We start from the raw sequence: 14583 nt of genomic DNA, 5'->3' as shown, positions 1-14583 counted from the left end.
TTTTTCAGGTCAGGAAGAAAAATACAAGGACACGTGATAACAAGCTATTAGGTGCATTATTTTTATTTTTGAAAATTATGATCCATAAAATTAAACCTACCTCTCTTAATTTAGAGACTAAGGTTTTATTTGTAGCATTTAATAGGGATCTGAATTTTAATCAATCAGATTTGTGTCATTTGTTTTTTGAGAACTGAATTTTAATTACTCAGATTCAATAGGTTTGTTTGTTTTTATTTCCTTATAAGCCTCTTAATAAGTCTGAATATATCTAAATGAATCAGATCTATAAAACATTCTTAACACCATTCAGACTCAAAATAAGACTCTTATCTTAATTCAACTACATCATAACAACTCTTAAAAGTTTTTTTTCTTATTTAATTAATGTTAATTACATGCTTACCGTTATAATTTTCTTTATTCTTACTAACTTAATATACGTCTTTACTTTCATAAATTAATCAATATATTTGAATCGATTAGCATTTCATGATATAATATTTAGCACAGTTCCAGAAAATAAGAAAATATTAACTATTTGATCAATAACAATAGCAAATGTCCATTATAAAATAAAATATTTTCATAAATATTATATTACTACTCTATATAAACTATTTTACTACATTAGATTCTCAAAGTTTTTGAGTGCAAAGAATAATCTTATTAATGATGTAACTTAATGTTAAATTCTTAATAGATAAATTATATTGCCTTGTTTCAATAAGAATGTTCAAAATATTATTTTCTATATATAAAAAGTATTTTATTAAAATGAAGTTTTTATAATATTTTATTGCTATAGTGTTTAATTTCATATATACATCCAGATATTGAAAAAGAAATAGTCTTAATAATCTAGTGTTCAGATTCAGAGACAATATCTTGATATTCAGATTCTTATTCATATTTACATATCTACATCCTAATGCATATCTTAATATTTAGATGTGTATTTAGACTCAGACGTCTTAATTTTAATTAAAACAAATGAGGCCTAAATATTTCTGTTTAAGAAATTATTTTATGTCTTTAAATTGTAAAACTTTTCACATGACTTTTAAATACGTAAATTTTATTTTTAAGAACTTAACTAAATTAAAGCTTCTATATCTAAATCTATAGTTTAACTTCAAAATTTTGAAGCTCGATATTTCAACACTGCTATGTAAATTGAGACAGAGGGATTAGGAGCAGAATCACCTTATACGAAGGGATTTTCGGCGAAAAATTATCTTATTTATGCCTGATTAAAGTATTTTTTTTATGTATATATAATAAATGTTGAACCTCCTTGGATTACTTCATCCGGCTATGTCTACAAAATTTTTGAACCTCCTTATAGAAAATTTTGAATCCGCCACCTGTGGGACTAAATACATAAATAAATTGTTTAATTTGTAATCATAATGTAAGCATGTCTTTTAGTATGAAGGAATTCCACCTATGAAGATTCTAATTGAACTTACCTATAAATCCACACATATTTAACTTAATATTTCTCACCACACTCTCAAATTCTCTCAAATAATATTCTTCACATCCATGGCTTCTTTTGCTTCTTCAACAACCAAAATTTATTGTAACAAGATCCTTCCTGACATGTTTGATCATGGCAAACATGAATCTCATCTCGGATCAAAGTTGAAAAACAACGAAAAAAACAAGAAAAAATTGGACTTGAAATTGGTTACAAAGGTTGCTAGCCAATTGCCTGTAATAGTTCCACCACCAGATCAAGAGGTGATTAATAAGGAGAAAAAGCTCGCTGCATGGACTAGCGTACGCCAAGAAAGATGGGAAGGAGAACTCGTCGTTGAAGGCGAGTTACCATTGTGGCTGGTATGTAATTGTTAATGTATATAAGTTAAATATGAACGTTTCGTGTTACATCCATTTTTTTGTTTTAATGTGAAGTTTTTTTGTTTTTTTTTTTGGAATCACTCTTATTATGATTTTTCTTCACCAAAAGGTATTGAGATCAAAGATGCATGTGTACCTAAGACATGTTTTTCTCTCAAGAAAATATGAAGTACATATTGAAAACAAAGGTTTATGAACTTAATTATTCTGCTATTTAGTACACTATTATAGACCCAAAGATTTTCCTCACTTGATAATCAGTCGGAAATTTTGTGTTATAAAATATGATTTTCTGAGTCATTTTCCGTCGAGTTAGCTTTTACTTAAAAAATGTGTGACGGAAAAGAAATTCTCACTAAAATATATAGTAGAAAAGTTCTAATATTTCTCCATGGAAACATTACTACTTTTTCTTTCTCATCAATTTAATTAGAAAAATCGAAGAAAATAGTCGCTAAACATTTTCAAATAAGAAAATAATGATTTCTTTAATAGTGGTATGAACACTCGTCAAGTAGCTAATTAATAAGAAGCAATTATGTTCTTAGCAATAATCTTGTGATGATCTCACATTCAACAAAGGATATTCTCTTCTTTCAAGATGATAAATAATGTGTAGTATTAAAACGACAAGAATTATTTAAGATCTGATTGAAGATTAGAAATAAATAAATCAATCTTTTTCCTTTATATGGAAAAATAAAATATTCCTTTATGTTTTGTCTTAATTAATTTAATAGGACGTCGTACATCAGGTTAACCTCATTCCACATCATGTCACATTCATTCCAAGTCCAAATTTGAGCACATAAAATTATTTTAGTTCATTATTTTCTTTGTCTATGTAGAATGGCACGTACCTAAGAAATGGTCCAGGACAATGGCACATAGGTGACTACAATTTTCGTCACCTTTTCGATGGCTACGCTACCTTAGTCCGTCTTCATTTCGAAAATGGACGATTAATCATGGGTCATAGACAAATCGAATCGGAGGCATATAAAGCAGCAAAAAGCAGTAAGAAAATATGTTACAGAGAATTTTCAGAAGTACCTAAAGCAGACAATTTCTTATCCTACATAGGTGACATGGCAAAATTACTCTCCGGGGCATCCCTAACCGATAATGCCAACACTGGAGTCGTTAAACTTGGGGATGGACGCGTAGTCTGCTTAACTGAGACGATAAAAGGTTCCATTGTAATTGATCCGAACACACTAGATACAATTGGGAAATTTGAATATAGTGACTCGTTAGGTGGATTAATTCATTCAGCTCATCCAGTGGTTACGGATAGTGAGTTTATAACGTTGATTCCGGATTTAATTAACCCGGGATATACGGTGGTGAGAATGGAGGCAGGGACAAATGAGAGGAAGTATATAGGGAGAGTGAGTTGTAGAGGAGGACCAGCACCAGGATGGGTTCATTCATTTCCTGTTACAGAAAATTATGTTATTGTGCCTGAGATGTCACTAAGGTATTGTGCAAAAAATTTGTTGAAGGCTGAGCCAACACCACTGTATAAGTTTGAGTGGCATCCTGATTCTAAAGCATTTGTACATGTTATGTGTAAAGCCAGTGGCAACATTGTAAGTCATTCCTTTCTCATCACTTAATTCTTTTATGATGTAGAGTAATCTAATTGTGAGATACTCTATTCAAAAGGTGGCAAGTGTAGAAGTGCCATTATACGTGACATTCCACTTCATCAATGGATACGAAGAAAAAGACGAAGATGGAAGAGTTACTGCTGTTATTGCAGATTGCTGTGAGCATAGCGCAGACACCACCATCCTTGACAAGCTCCGCCTTGAGAATCTTCGTTCCTTCAACGGCAAGGATGTCTTACCTGATGCAAGGTACAATTGAAGGAAATGAGTATTACATCACTTCAAAAATACATTATTAATGGTGTTTGGTGATATATAGGGTTGGAAGATTCAGAATACCATTAGATGGAAGTCCATATGGAGAATTAGAAGCAGCATTGGATCCAAATGAACATGGAAAAGGCATGGATATGTGCAGTATGAATCCTGCTTATTTAGGCAAGAAATACAGATATGCTTATGCTTGTGGTGCTAAGAGGCCTTGTAATTTCCCCAACACCCTCACCAAGGTGATCAGCTTCTTTTTGCTTACAATTGTTATTGTTTCATCATCAAATAATAACTGACAATATTTTGCAGATTGATTTATTTGATAAGAAGGCAAAGAATTGGTATGATGAAGGTGCTGTGCCTTCTGAACCATTCTTTGTGGCTCGACCCGGTGCAACAGAGGAAGATGATGGTAATTAGTTTACCAAATGTTATTTGGCCCTGTTCTGAACAAGGTGTAACATTTTTGAACTACATATGCAGGTGTTGTAATCTCAATGATCAGTGACAAGAATGGAGAAGGATATGCTCTAATACTGGATGGATCAACATTTGAAGAAATTGCAAGAGCTAAATTTCCTTATGGTCTCCCCTATGGGCTACATGGTTGTTGGGTTCCAAAGATATAGTATCACCCCACATCCAAGACAATGTTATATCATATTAGCCTAATACAATTTACAAGTTATAATAAGATGATATTACTAAATTTTCCAGTTTTTGAAATAGCTAATATTGTACTATTTTGTGTATATTTGCTCTCAGTAATAGAATGTGTTTTACCCATATTAATAGTATGAATGGATATACTCTAAAATGAGTAATTGACATGAGATATCTATGTTAAAACATCAAAGATTCAACAAGGAAACACCAAGAATGTTCCTGATAACTAAAAAGGTACTGAAAGATATAGTTGAGGTGCACGTAAGTTAGACCTTGACTTCACCTTTATACAAAAAAAAATTGCCTACTGGATGCAATCGCTTATGGTATTGAAGTATTCAAACTATCATTATCCACTAAGCCAGCATCAGTTCGAGTTGTTCTACAGATCTAAAGTAATAAAAACTGACATGTTAATGCACTTAACCAGATGCTTCAAAACTTGCATTTCAAATACACATATGAGATCAACAAGAAACCCCATCTCTAGAAACAAGTTCCCAAAAGGAGATTCAGCAACATATTACATACTTCTGCAGCAGAAATTTTGGAAATAGGGATACTAACTTTAACTATAACATAGAAACATTAGTCTGTCTGACAAGTCCATGTGAAGAACCAAGAACTTCGGTAGATTCAATTGATCAAGTCATATATACAAATAACTCTGAAACTTAGCTCTTAGCCTCTCACTTTACTAACTCAAGCTGAAGACGTTACAATGAGATTCATCATGTTAGCTGTTAAAGAGAAACAACAGTATTGTATTGCCAATATAACTTTAAACTTCAGATTGTATTTTTAAAGCACATTCATTTTACAAACAAAAGGGAGGCAATATTATTGGGTTACCAAGCATCTAAAGATTCCTTCTATCAGTTGAAAGATCAAACCCTATGATAAAATTGGGCCAAACAGCAATGTGTTCCTAAGATGAGACGATCTGTAGATTCTTTGTAGAAGTAAAACAGCTAGATGACGCCGTATATGATTGACTACAGGACTCTAATGAGCTGAATGTCGTTATCATCGTTCAACAGCCTCAACAACCAGCTGTTAGGTGTTCATGCCACTGTTAACTGGAATAATAACCTAATACTTTTGATCTGTATACACAGCATCAACATCATCAAGTTCAAGTAATTTGGACATTAGTTCTTTGTTCAACTCCATAGCCTCATCATCTACCTGCAGCCCAAAACCAAAGTACTAACTACAAACATAGATATGTGCAGTAATAATTGGAAAGATCAAATTCAGCTTTTAACATAAACTGATAGTAAAGCATTGAACTGCGCTAGTTTAAACTGAAAAAAAACAAGTTGTGGATACAAGGTCCATGTAGTAATAAACCTAGAAAACAGCTAAAGTAGGTGACCTTCAAAAGTTTGTAAGACAGCAGAGAAAAGAATGAACTACTCTATTATAGCTGATCAATCGCTTGCACATACGTCCATCAGTCTCAAATGGTGAAAACCAGCCAACCCAAGCCAAATACTTAATGGGCTCAGGTTGGCTTGACTAAAATCACTCTAGACTTGAGGTATGCTTGAGCTCAACCAATACTGATAAGGCAACTACTAATCTTCTACCTTAATCCTCGACTTCCATATCCTCCTACACTCCTATCTAGAATCAATGTCCTCAGTAAGCTGCAGGTGTGCCTTATCCTGTCTTATCCCCATATGGGGATTTCTCGATTATGAAAAATTGATTGTTTGAGTTATATGACTTACTCCACATAGGCTTTAATGTTCTCTTTGTTGTTCTTTTTTTTCTTCTCTTGCTCGAGTTTGTAACATCTATTTGTCTAGTAATATTTTTTTTAATCTTGTTTTATTTGCTTCTGTACCTTTTTCTTATGCGTGGAATATGATTCCATTTGCTGTAATGCGGGTTTTTTGGATAGAAAGAAACAGAAGAGGTTTTGAAGGTGTAGAGTCTAGTTTCTCTCAATTGAGGAGTAGTCTCTGTTCCCTAATTTTTTTTTTGGTACACAGAAAAATCCCTGTTGTATAGACGACTGGGTGGAGCTTGTAGAGAATCATATCTTTTTGTAATTCTCCGCTTTTTGCTATATCTCTCTTGCATATGGCTGTCTTGGCCATGTTTATTATCAAAAATACATTTACTTGATAAGAAAAAAAAGTAAATTTGGGACCTTCAATTTTTGGAGCTAAAACAATTGCTTTAGTTGTTGTGCCCCTTATTCGTCCTTGTTGAATATTATAATCAAATCATGTAAAAACAACTGGACTAAAACTTCTTTTTGTACAAGAACAAGTTGATCTTGGATGTTGAAGTTTGAATGTTCACTACTAAATCTATGAGATTTTAGATATTCTTATGTTTTGCAATAAAGATTAGCCTTATGAAGATTTGAGTTATCAGAAACACAACGCTACATGGTATGAAAAAGCTCATAACCACATCAATTAGTGGACCATGCTATGATTATATTTACATTACAAAAGGTCAACAATTCACACATCAATTATTAGATTTCTTTTCTAATTTCAAGGTTAAAACACATTATCTTATCAAAAGATCAAAGATTAAACAAGTGCTGTCAAATAAGAAGAATAAAATTTTGATATGCTGTACTCACAAACCTCAATTGGAGTAGTAGGAAGTAGCTCAGATCCGTTGTCAGGTTTAAATTTTATTCCTTCCTCTTGTAGTTTTGATAATATTACTGGATAGTTCTCCGCAGAAGACACGACTTTGTAAACCCTACTAAAGTAAACCAAATAGAAAAGAAAATAGTCAGATGTGCTGATATTAGTACATCCAGCATGACATTAGTTCATCAGCAGACAAGAGAAGGTTGTGTTAGTGGTAAGACTCCTCCACTTCCAACGAAGAGGTTGGAAGTTTGAGTCACCCATGGGGGGATGGAAAAACCACTATTGGTCCGTGGAAGAGAAGGTTTTGGGGTGATGTTTAGAAGATGAAAAGAATTCATCAGCAACCATGAAATTGCAATTGAAATAATGTAGGTGTGCCAAAATCAAGGCTGCAGTAAACTTGGCAATAGCAGTAACGGGTTGTTGGAGTTTATTTTCAGCAATGAAAGAGAATCAACTTATGAATAACACCCAGAGAGGTTTCTTTGACTACGATGTATATGCCTGAAAGAACCATAAAAGTAAACTCTGGGTCCAATTGCAAGAAACTAGAGAGCAGTATCCAACCAGAGAAACATACTTACTGCAGGATGAAGCAAATAAGAAGATAATCTTTACCAATTTATTTATCTGCAACCAAAGCAGTTAGCATACGAACCTCTCAGATGAATCTGCTTCTGTATCATATTCATCCATTGAAGGTTCAATGATATCTTCAGCACCAGCATCCAAAGCAATTGTTAAGAGCTGGTCCCGGTCGACATCAGTGACTTTAACATTAGCAACCCGAGCACGTTGGAATTTGAACATAATGGATCCTGGATCTGCCATCTTCCCACCATTGTCCTTCACCACCTCTCGAACTGCTGCCACTGACCTATTTACTTTGTCTGTTAAGACCTCAATGATGATACCAACTCCACCATAACCATATACCTGAGTATAGAACAGGAGTTCATAGTTCACTGAATTGCAATAGTCAAGAGAGTTACCAAAAAGGTTTGTGTAAAAATTGTTGCTTATTAGGTAACAAATGCATACAAGTCTAAATGTTCAATACCTCATAGATCTTCTCAATAAAAGCCTCTTGTCCCTTTTCTGAAGCTCTCTTTACATTGCGGTCAACGATGTCTTTGGGTATATCAAGTTCCTTAACTTTCTCGATCAGAGCAGCGAGAGCCGTATTAGATATCGGACTGGGACCACCTTTCTTAACCCTGGTCATTCAGGAAACAGTACTCATTCAGAAATGCAAGGTAAGGTTGAGTACAATAGGCCCTTGTGGTTGGGCCCTTCTCCAGACCCTACGCATAGCACGAGCTTTAGTGCACCAAACTGCCACCTTTACCTTTTTTTTTTTAAATCATTACAATCACAAAAATAGACTTCTGGAAAAGGGTTCTAGCTGGCAACAAGATAGCGCTCAAAAGTTCCAATGGGACGTTAAGACCTCAAATAGAAGAGAAAAATTCCATTCATTTCAATATTGATTTAGACGAATGCCTACTTTTCATTTTCATAACTTACGCAGAAACAATTTCCTTCCCGATTTTTGAGTACAGCTTTGCCTTCTTAAGATCCTGAGCAGTCTGCATAAAAGAAACATTGACTTAAACAACATCCAAAATGCTAGAACTGTGCTAACTCCTGTTGCTGGACAATCATTTGAACTATAATGATACAATATACATTGCTGATCACCGTAATACGTCAGTATTGGCTACTTACTCCTTGATAAATTAAATCAATCAAGAAACACAACCACAATAGTCACATATATTAAGAACACCTATAATATTGTGAAATACACGAAAAGAAGGTGTGCACCTTTATCTGCCATAGCAACGCACAATTAAAGACAAAGTAGGCTGAGTCTTCCTCACCTTCGCCTTGTGACAGCTGATACCTTATGGAAAAAAGTCTTAGCTTAACCCAGAAGAGGGGACCTAGCCTCATATTTGTAGACTTGAAACCTTAACCTAGTGTGCCTCCCCATTACAGGCTCACTAGTCTCCAACAGACCTACACTCTTTCCAGCCCACAACTATTACATGAAATGATACAGGTTCTTGGCATTAGAGAATGTTACATCGATAATGAACCTTATAAATCGTTCACGAGAGAGTAGTCCGTAATACTGAAATTATTTGTATCACAGTTAAATCTGAAACAAAGCTTGTTTTTCGGCTGTGGATCTGATTGTTGCGTATATGCACTACATTATTTTATTAAAATAATCTTAGTGAATTAAGTTCAAAGTTGATCTTGATTTTGGGATCTTAATTAGTAAGAGGTGTTCGTTTTAACACATATGTGCTTCCGCTAGTAACAACAATCAGATAAGAGACATTTATAAATCCTCTATTAAACGAAGACTTTATGAAATTAAAGATCTTGATCCAGGGTAGATAATAAATTATTTTATCTTTAGAGACATTTCTGTCAGCGTGTGTGTTTTCAAATTGATAGTCTTCTTGGATATTTTTTTTCTTTTGATAACCGAGAAATCTGTTTGTGACCCGCTCTTTGGACCACTCACAGCCTTCTAAACTCGATGGATAATGGGCACGCCCGTCTATCCTTCTCCACTTAAGTATCGGGCTTCACATAATGTGGGGCTTGAACATGCGCTCTAAGCCACAAATCCTCCTTGGGGCGGATCATATTAACAAAGCGGGTCTAGATTTCTTAAATTTATTTATTGATATTTGTTGGCTTGACTAGAATCACTCTAGACTTGATGTATGCTTGAGCTCAACCAATATGGGTAAGGAAACTAGACATTACTCGACTATATTCTAACTTTCAACGCTAATCCATAACTTACGCAAAAATAATTTCAGTATTCTAGACTATCCGTCTCATGAACAATTAATAAGGTTCATAATCTATGTAACCTGCTCTAATGCCAAGTGTAGATTAATTGAGAAACATGATCACATAAAATCACGCAAAAAGAATGTGTGCACCTTATCCACCATAGCAACGTACAACTGAAGACAAACTAGCTGGCCTTCCTCTACTTTAGCTATTAACGACGGGCACCATATGAGAAAAGATCTTAGGTTTGAGGAAGACTCAGCGTAGTTTGTCTTAGTTGCGCATTGCTATTGTGGATAAAGGTACACATTTTTTGTGTATTTCACAATATCATAGGATTTCTTAATATATGTGATTATTGTGGTCGTGTTAATTTATACTTGGCATCAACGCATATTACATAGATTATGAACCCTACAAATTGTTCATGCGATGAATAGTCAATTGTATCGCGATTAAATCTAAAATGAAGCGTATATGCACAACATTATTCTATTAAAATAGTCCGGGTGAATCAAGTTCAAAGTTGATCTTGGCTTTGGGGTCTTAACTCGTTAGCAATTTTCTTTTAACACATATGAGCTTCCTCTAGTAACAACAATTTGTTAAGTGATAAAGAGTCATTTATGAATCCACTGTTGAACGAAGAGTTTATGAAATTAGAGATCTTGATCTACAGTTTTCAAATTTTGGTATATAATAAATTGTTTTATGTTTGAGATATTTTTGTCGGCGTGTGCGCTTTCAAATTAATAGTTTTTTTTTTTTGAGAAAAAAAACAATTTATACATGGATCATATTGATAGTTTTCTTGGATCATATTAACAAAGTGGGTCTAGATTTCTTTAATTTATACATGGATATTTGTTAGCTTGACTAAAATCACTCTAGACTTGAGGTATGCTTGAACTCAACCAAAACGGGTAAGTGAACAAGACATTGCTCGACTACATACTAACCTTCAACCCTAATCCATAACATACGCATAAAGGATTTCAATATTCTAGACTATTTGTCTTATGAACAATTAATAAGGTTCATAATTTATGTAACATGCTCTAATGCCATGTGTAAATTAATTGAGTAACACGATCACAACAACCATATAAAATGAAGAACACCTAAGATATTGTAAAATACGTGAAAAGAATGTGTGCACGTTCTTCCACCATAGTAATGTACAACAGAAGACAAACTAATTGAGTCTTCCTCTACTTTAGCTTATGATGGATGGCACCTTATGAGAAAAAATCTTAGGTTAAGTCATGCATCATAAGTCAAAGGAGAGGAAGACTCAGCATAGTTCGTCTTGAATTGTGCATTGTTATAGTGGATAAACGTGCGCACTTTTATCGTGTATTTCGCAATAATATCATAGGACTTCTTAATCTATGTGATTACTGTGGTCGTGTTAATTTACACTTGGCATCAAAATTACATAGATTATTGACCCTATTAATCGTTCATGCGATATGAATAGTCCGGTTTAATGAAATTAACGCAATTTGTATCGCGGGTAAATCTGAAATGAAGTTCGTTTATAGACTAGGATTTTGTTTTGATTGTTGCGCATAGCACAACATTATTCTATTAAAATAGTCTGGGTGAATCAAGTTCAAAGTTGATCTTGACTTTGAGGTCTTAACTCGTTAGCAATTTTCTTTTAACACATATGTGCTTCAGTTAGTAACAACAATATGATAAGTGATAAGAGTCATTTATGAATCCTTTATTGAACAGTGAGTTTATGAAATTAGATCTTGATCCACAGCTTTCGAATCTTGGTATATAATAAATTGTTTTATCTTTGAGATATTTTTGTCATGTGTGTTTTCAAATTGATAGTCTTCTTGGATCTTATTAACAAAGTGGGTCTAGATTTCTTAAGTTTATTTATGAAAACTACCTATATCACTCATTTGGATCTTAACCATCTTAAAATGTGTTGTTGAAGAAGGAAAAAATAGACAAGAGAATTCTTTTTTCCCATGATTGCAAAGCAAGCTCGAGAAAGGGGACCTAGCCTCATATTTATTGGCTTAAAAGCCTTGACCTAGGTTGCCTCCTCATTATGGACTCACGGGTCTCCAACACCTACACTATTGTCAACCCACACCTATTACATGAAATAATACATGCCCATGTGGAATCTACATAAATACATTATTTGTGTGCTGTCCACCAGCTATTAACATTCAGCCTGTTTTGCTAAAAACATAATAATACGCTAATGTATAGTCTCCATTTAATAAATAAATTTAGTTTTCCTTCTGGGTCACACTAAGCTTGCCTAGTGCAGATCACTTCTCCTTTGTGGTTTACAAGCTATTGCATAGGAGCAGGGCTTTTACCAAGTACGCACCCAAAGGGTGGCAGCTGTGGGTTTCACTTGTAATAAAAATCATTTAAAAAATAAGTCTAACCTAATGAACTATCTAATCTCAATAAATGCATCACTCTATTTCTACTATTACAGTCAAATAGCGTCAAACTTCATTACAGAAACCTCAAAATCACACGAATAAATATTTTCCAGGATGTTGACTCTACATAACAATGAAATCATAATGCTTCCGCAGATCATTACTACATATAAATTTATGAACACTTCAGAGTTAAGACATTGGGCTGAAGGTCTATCAGAAACATCCGCTCTACCTCTAAGGTAGTAGTAAGATCTGTGTAAACTCTCCCTCCAGACCCCATTTTGTGGGACAAGATTAGCTATAATGTTGTTGTTATTGTTCAGAGTTAGGATAGACCAAAAGACTATATTTTTCTTTGATAGATGAAATCAAGTTAGGAAGAAAGATTCTAATTTGAGGTGATCTCTAAGATCCCAATACATTTGAATAGTATTGAATCGGAGAGTTAACAATATTTGTATCAAAGAAAATACAACAATTAGAATTGTTTTAACTTTTTTGCTCAAAGGAAAAGAAACGAGAACTTTATGATTTAAATGTAAACAGCAAGAACATTTTATACCTTTCTACCAGCAATTTTGCAGGAGCGCCTGCCCATACAGAGAGGAGAGGAAGTCCAAATCTTTCTCACTGAATTGCTCGATTGAAGTTCTAAAGGCAAGACCTTTATATCAGACGATGAATACGATGAAGAAGACGAAAAATTCCCACTCAATAAAAAAATACCTACAATGAAAATAAACAATTTAGGAAAAATAAAGGTATAAAGATTTGATTTTTATTGATGTATGGAAGTACTTACTTCTGAGAGTGCTAGAATGGTGGGGTTTAAGATAAACCCCATTTGACATTCTGCAGAGAAGTGAACCAAAAGCTCGAATTGAAGAAGATGAATACACCATTGCTATTCTATAAACTTCCAATTGGGTTTCTGTGAATTTCTACTTTACCATCAGAATTCTAGTGGATGCATTTGTGCTGCTCAATCCTCAATACTAAACAATCTAGATACAATAAATTTTTCTTGAATAACGGTGCCACATGAAGAGGATGGAGCGCTATATAAGCAGCCGAGTTGAAACTAAAACCCCTGAAAAGGAAAATATTTTATTTTGAACCAGGGTACTAAAAGAAACCTAAAAAACTTTCACCAAATTGAAAAAATTAAAAAAGATTTTACTTTATGTCTACAAATATTGGATATCCTCAAATAGAAACTATATATATAATGCATTTATTTATTTTTACTTTGAATAAATAATATGTGATTCTAACGTGGATTCGGAATAATGTGGTGACCTGAGTGATGGACAAAAAAAGAGAAGTAAGATTGAGATGGTTTAAACATGTGAAGAAGAGATGCACATATATACCAATGATGAGGTGCGAAAAGTTGGCTATAGGAGGCACGAGGAGAGACAAAAGTAGGCTAAAGAAGTTTTGGGAAGAGGTGTTAAGAGGGAATACGATGCAACTTCAGATAACCAAGGACATGGTTCTATACAAGAGGATGTGGAGGACTCACATTAGGGTAAAACGGTAGTAGGTAGTGTAGTATAGTGTTGTCTTGCTTAAAGTGACTGGTGTTTGCTTAAAGTGACTGGTGTTTGCGGTGATACTAGAGTATTATGGTAGTTTTTTACGTTATCATTGTTGTTTATGGTGTGTCGTTATCAGAGACTCATAAAATGTCATAAATAATCCCTTAACTATAGGAGTAGGTCTAAAATGATCTCTTAACTATATTTTTATCGTATTTAGTCCTTTGATTATATAAAAACTTATCTGTTTTGGTCTATTAACTATACACTTACCGATTTTAGTCTTTCAAGTATTCAAAAACTTATCAATTATGATCTTTTAAGTATACAATTACCAGGTTTAATTCTTTAAGTATTCAAGAACTTATCAGTTTGGATCTTTCTCCATTTGTCTTTATACAAATAGCTTAGTTATATTAATGGAAATCTCCGTGAAATGAAATCTTTAGCTCATTTTTTAAATTGTTTCTCTATCCCTGCTACTTTTCTTCAAATTGCTCTTATGAAAAGAATAATAACCTCAATGAAGCAAAATAAAATTAATAAGGAATAAGATATAAGTCTTAATTTTATTCAATGGAGGATAGAATAAAGCAAATATTTGTAGTTAATGACTTAAATATGTTGTGTTCTCTTCTTTAGCGGTCAACAGTTCATAATCGACGCAAATTTTTTTAATTTTATTTTTCATTCAAAAAAATAAGAGATTTGATTTTATCACTTAAATTTCTCTACATAAAATAAAATGAATAAA

General features: G+C 33.5%; 2 protein-coding genes across 3 annotated transcripts; one reads left to right on the top strand and one right to left on the bottom strand.

Moving 5' to 3' along the window:
- The first annotated feature begins 1439 nt into the window (after positions 1-1439).
- LOC107028115 (carotenoid cleavage dioxygenase 8 homolog B, chloroplastic) lies at positions 1440-4443 on the top strand. Its single transcript, XM_015229165.2, has 6 exons — positions 1440-1845; positions 2715-3458; positions 3535-3728; positions 3799-3988; positions 4059-4161; positions 4233-4443. Exons 1-6 carry the CDS (start codon positions 1549-1551, stop codon positions 4376-4378), a joined length of 1674 nt encoding a protein of 557 aa, XP_015084651.1. The 5' UTR covers positions 1440-1548; the 3' UTR covers positions 4379-4443.
- A 583-nt stretch (positions 4444-5026) lies between these two features.
- On the bottom strand, positions 5027-13386 carry LOC107026941 (probable transcriptional regulatory protein At2g25830). Of its 2 annotated transcripts, none has more exons than XM_015228081.2 (7): positions 13091-13386; positions 12851-13014; positions 8570-8631; positions 8103-8259; positions 7701-7978; positions 7028-7151; positions 5027-5603 (listed from the first exon to the last, which is right to left on the bottom strand). In XM_015228081.2, the coding sequence occupies exons 1-7, from the start codon at positions 13188-13190 to the stop codon at positions 5508-5510; spliced, it is 981 nt and encodes a 326-aa protein (XP_015083567.1). In that variant the 5' UTR covers positions 13191-13386; the 3' UTR covers positions 5027-5507. The 2 variants fall into 2 exon arrangements, with proteins under 2 accessions (XP_015083567.1, XP_015083568.1); XM_015228082.2 differs by having other exon boundaries at positions 7028-7148.
- Positions 13387-14583: the final 1197 nt, after the last annotated feature.

This window comes from Solanum pennellii, chromosome 8, assembly GCF_001406875.1.
Source record: "Solanum pennellii chromosome 8, SPENNV200".
In the NCBI taxonomy this organism is placed as follows: Eukaryota; Viridiplantae; Streptophyta; class Magnoliopsida; order Solanales; family Solanaceae; genus Solanum; species Solanum pennellii.
The sequence above is the reverse complement of the archived record's forward strand: the minus strand, read 5'-3'. Positions and strand labels throughout refer to the sequence as shown.

What these genes read in the sequence shown, in the direction of transcription:
- LOC107026941 (XM_015228081.2), bottom strand. Translation starts at nt 13,190, where the DNA reads ATGGTGTATTCATCTTCTTCAATTCGAGCTTTTGGTTCACTTCTCTGC. An exon ending in CCATTCTAGCACTCTCAGAA is followed by an intron (nt 13,015 to 13,090) that starts GTAAGTACTTCC and finishes TTTTCATTGTAG; the next exon opens with GTATTTTTTTATTGAGTGGG. An exon ending in GAAGCAGATTCATCTGAGAG is followed by an intron (nt 7,152 to 7,700) that starts GTTCGTATGCTA and finishes GGTTTACTTTAG; the next exon opens with TAGGGTTTACAAAGTCGTGT.
- LOC107028115 (XM_015229165.2), top strand. Translation starts at nt 1,549, where the DNA reads ATGGCTTCTTTTGCTTCTTCAACAACCAAAATTTATTGTAACAAGATC. An exon ending in GCGAGTTACCATTGTGGCTG is followed by an intron (nt 1,846 to 2,714) that starts GTATGTAATTGT and finishes TTGTCTATGTAG; the next exon opens with AATGGCACGTACCTAAGAAA. An exon ending in TCCCCAACACCCTCACCAAG is followed by an intron (nt 3,989 to 4,058) that starts GTGATCAGCTTC and finishes AATATTTTGCAG; the next exon opens with ATTGATTTATTTGATAAGAA.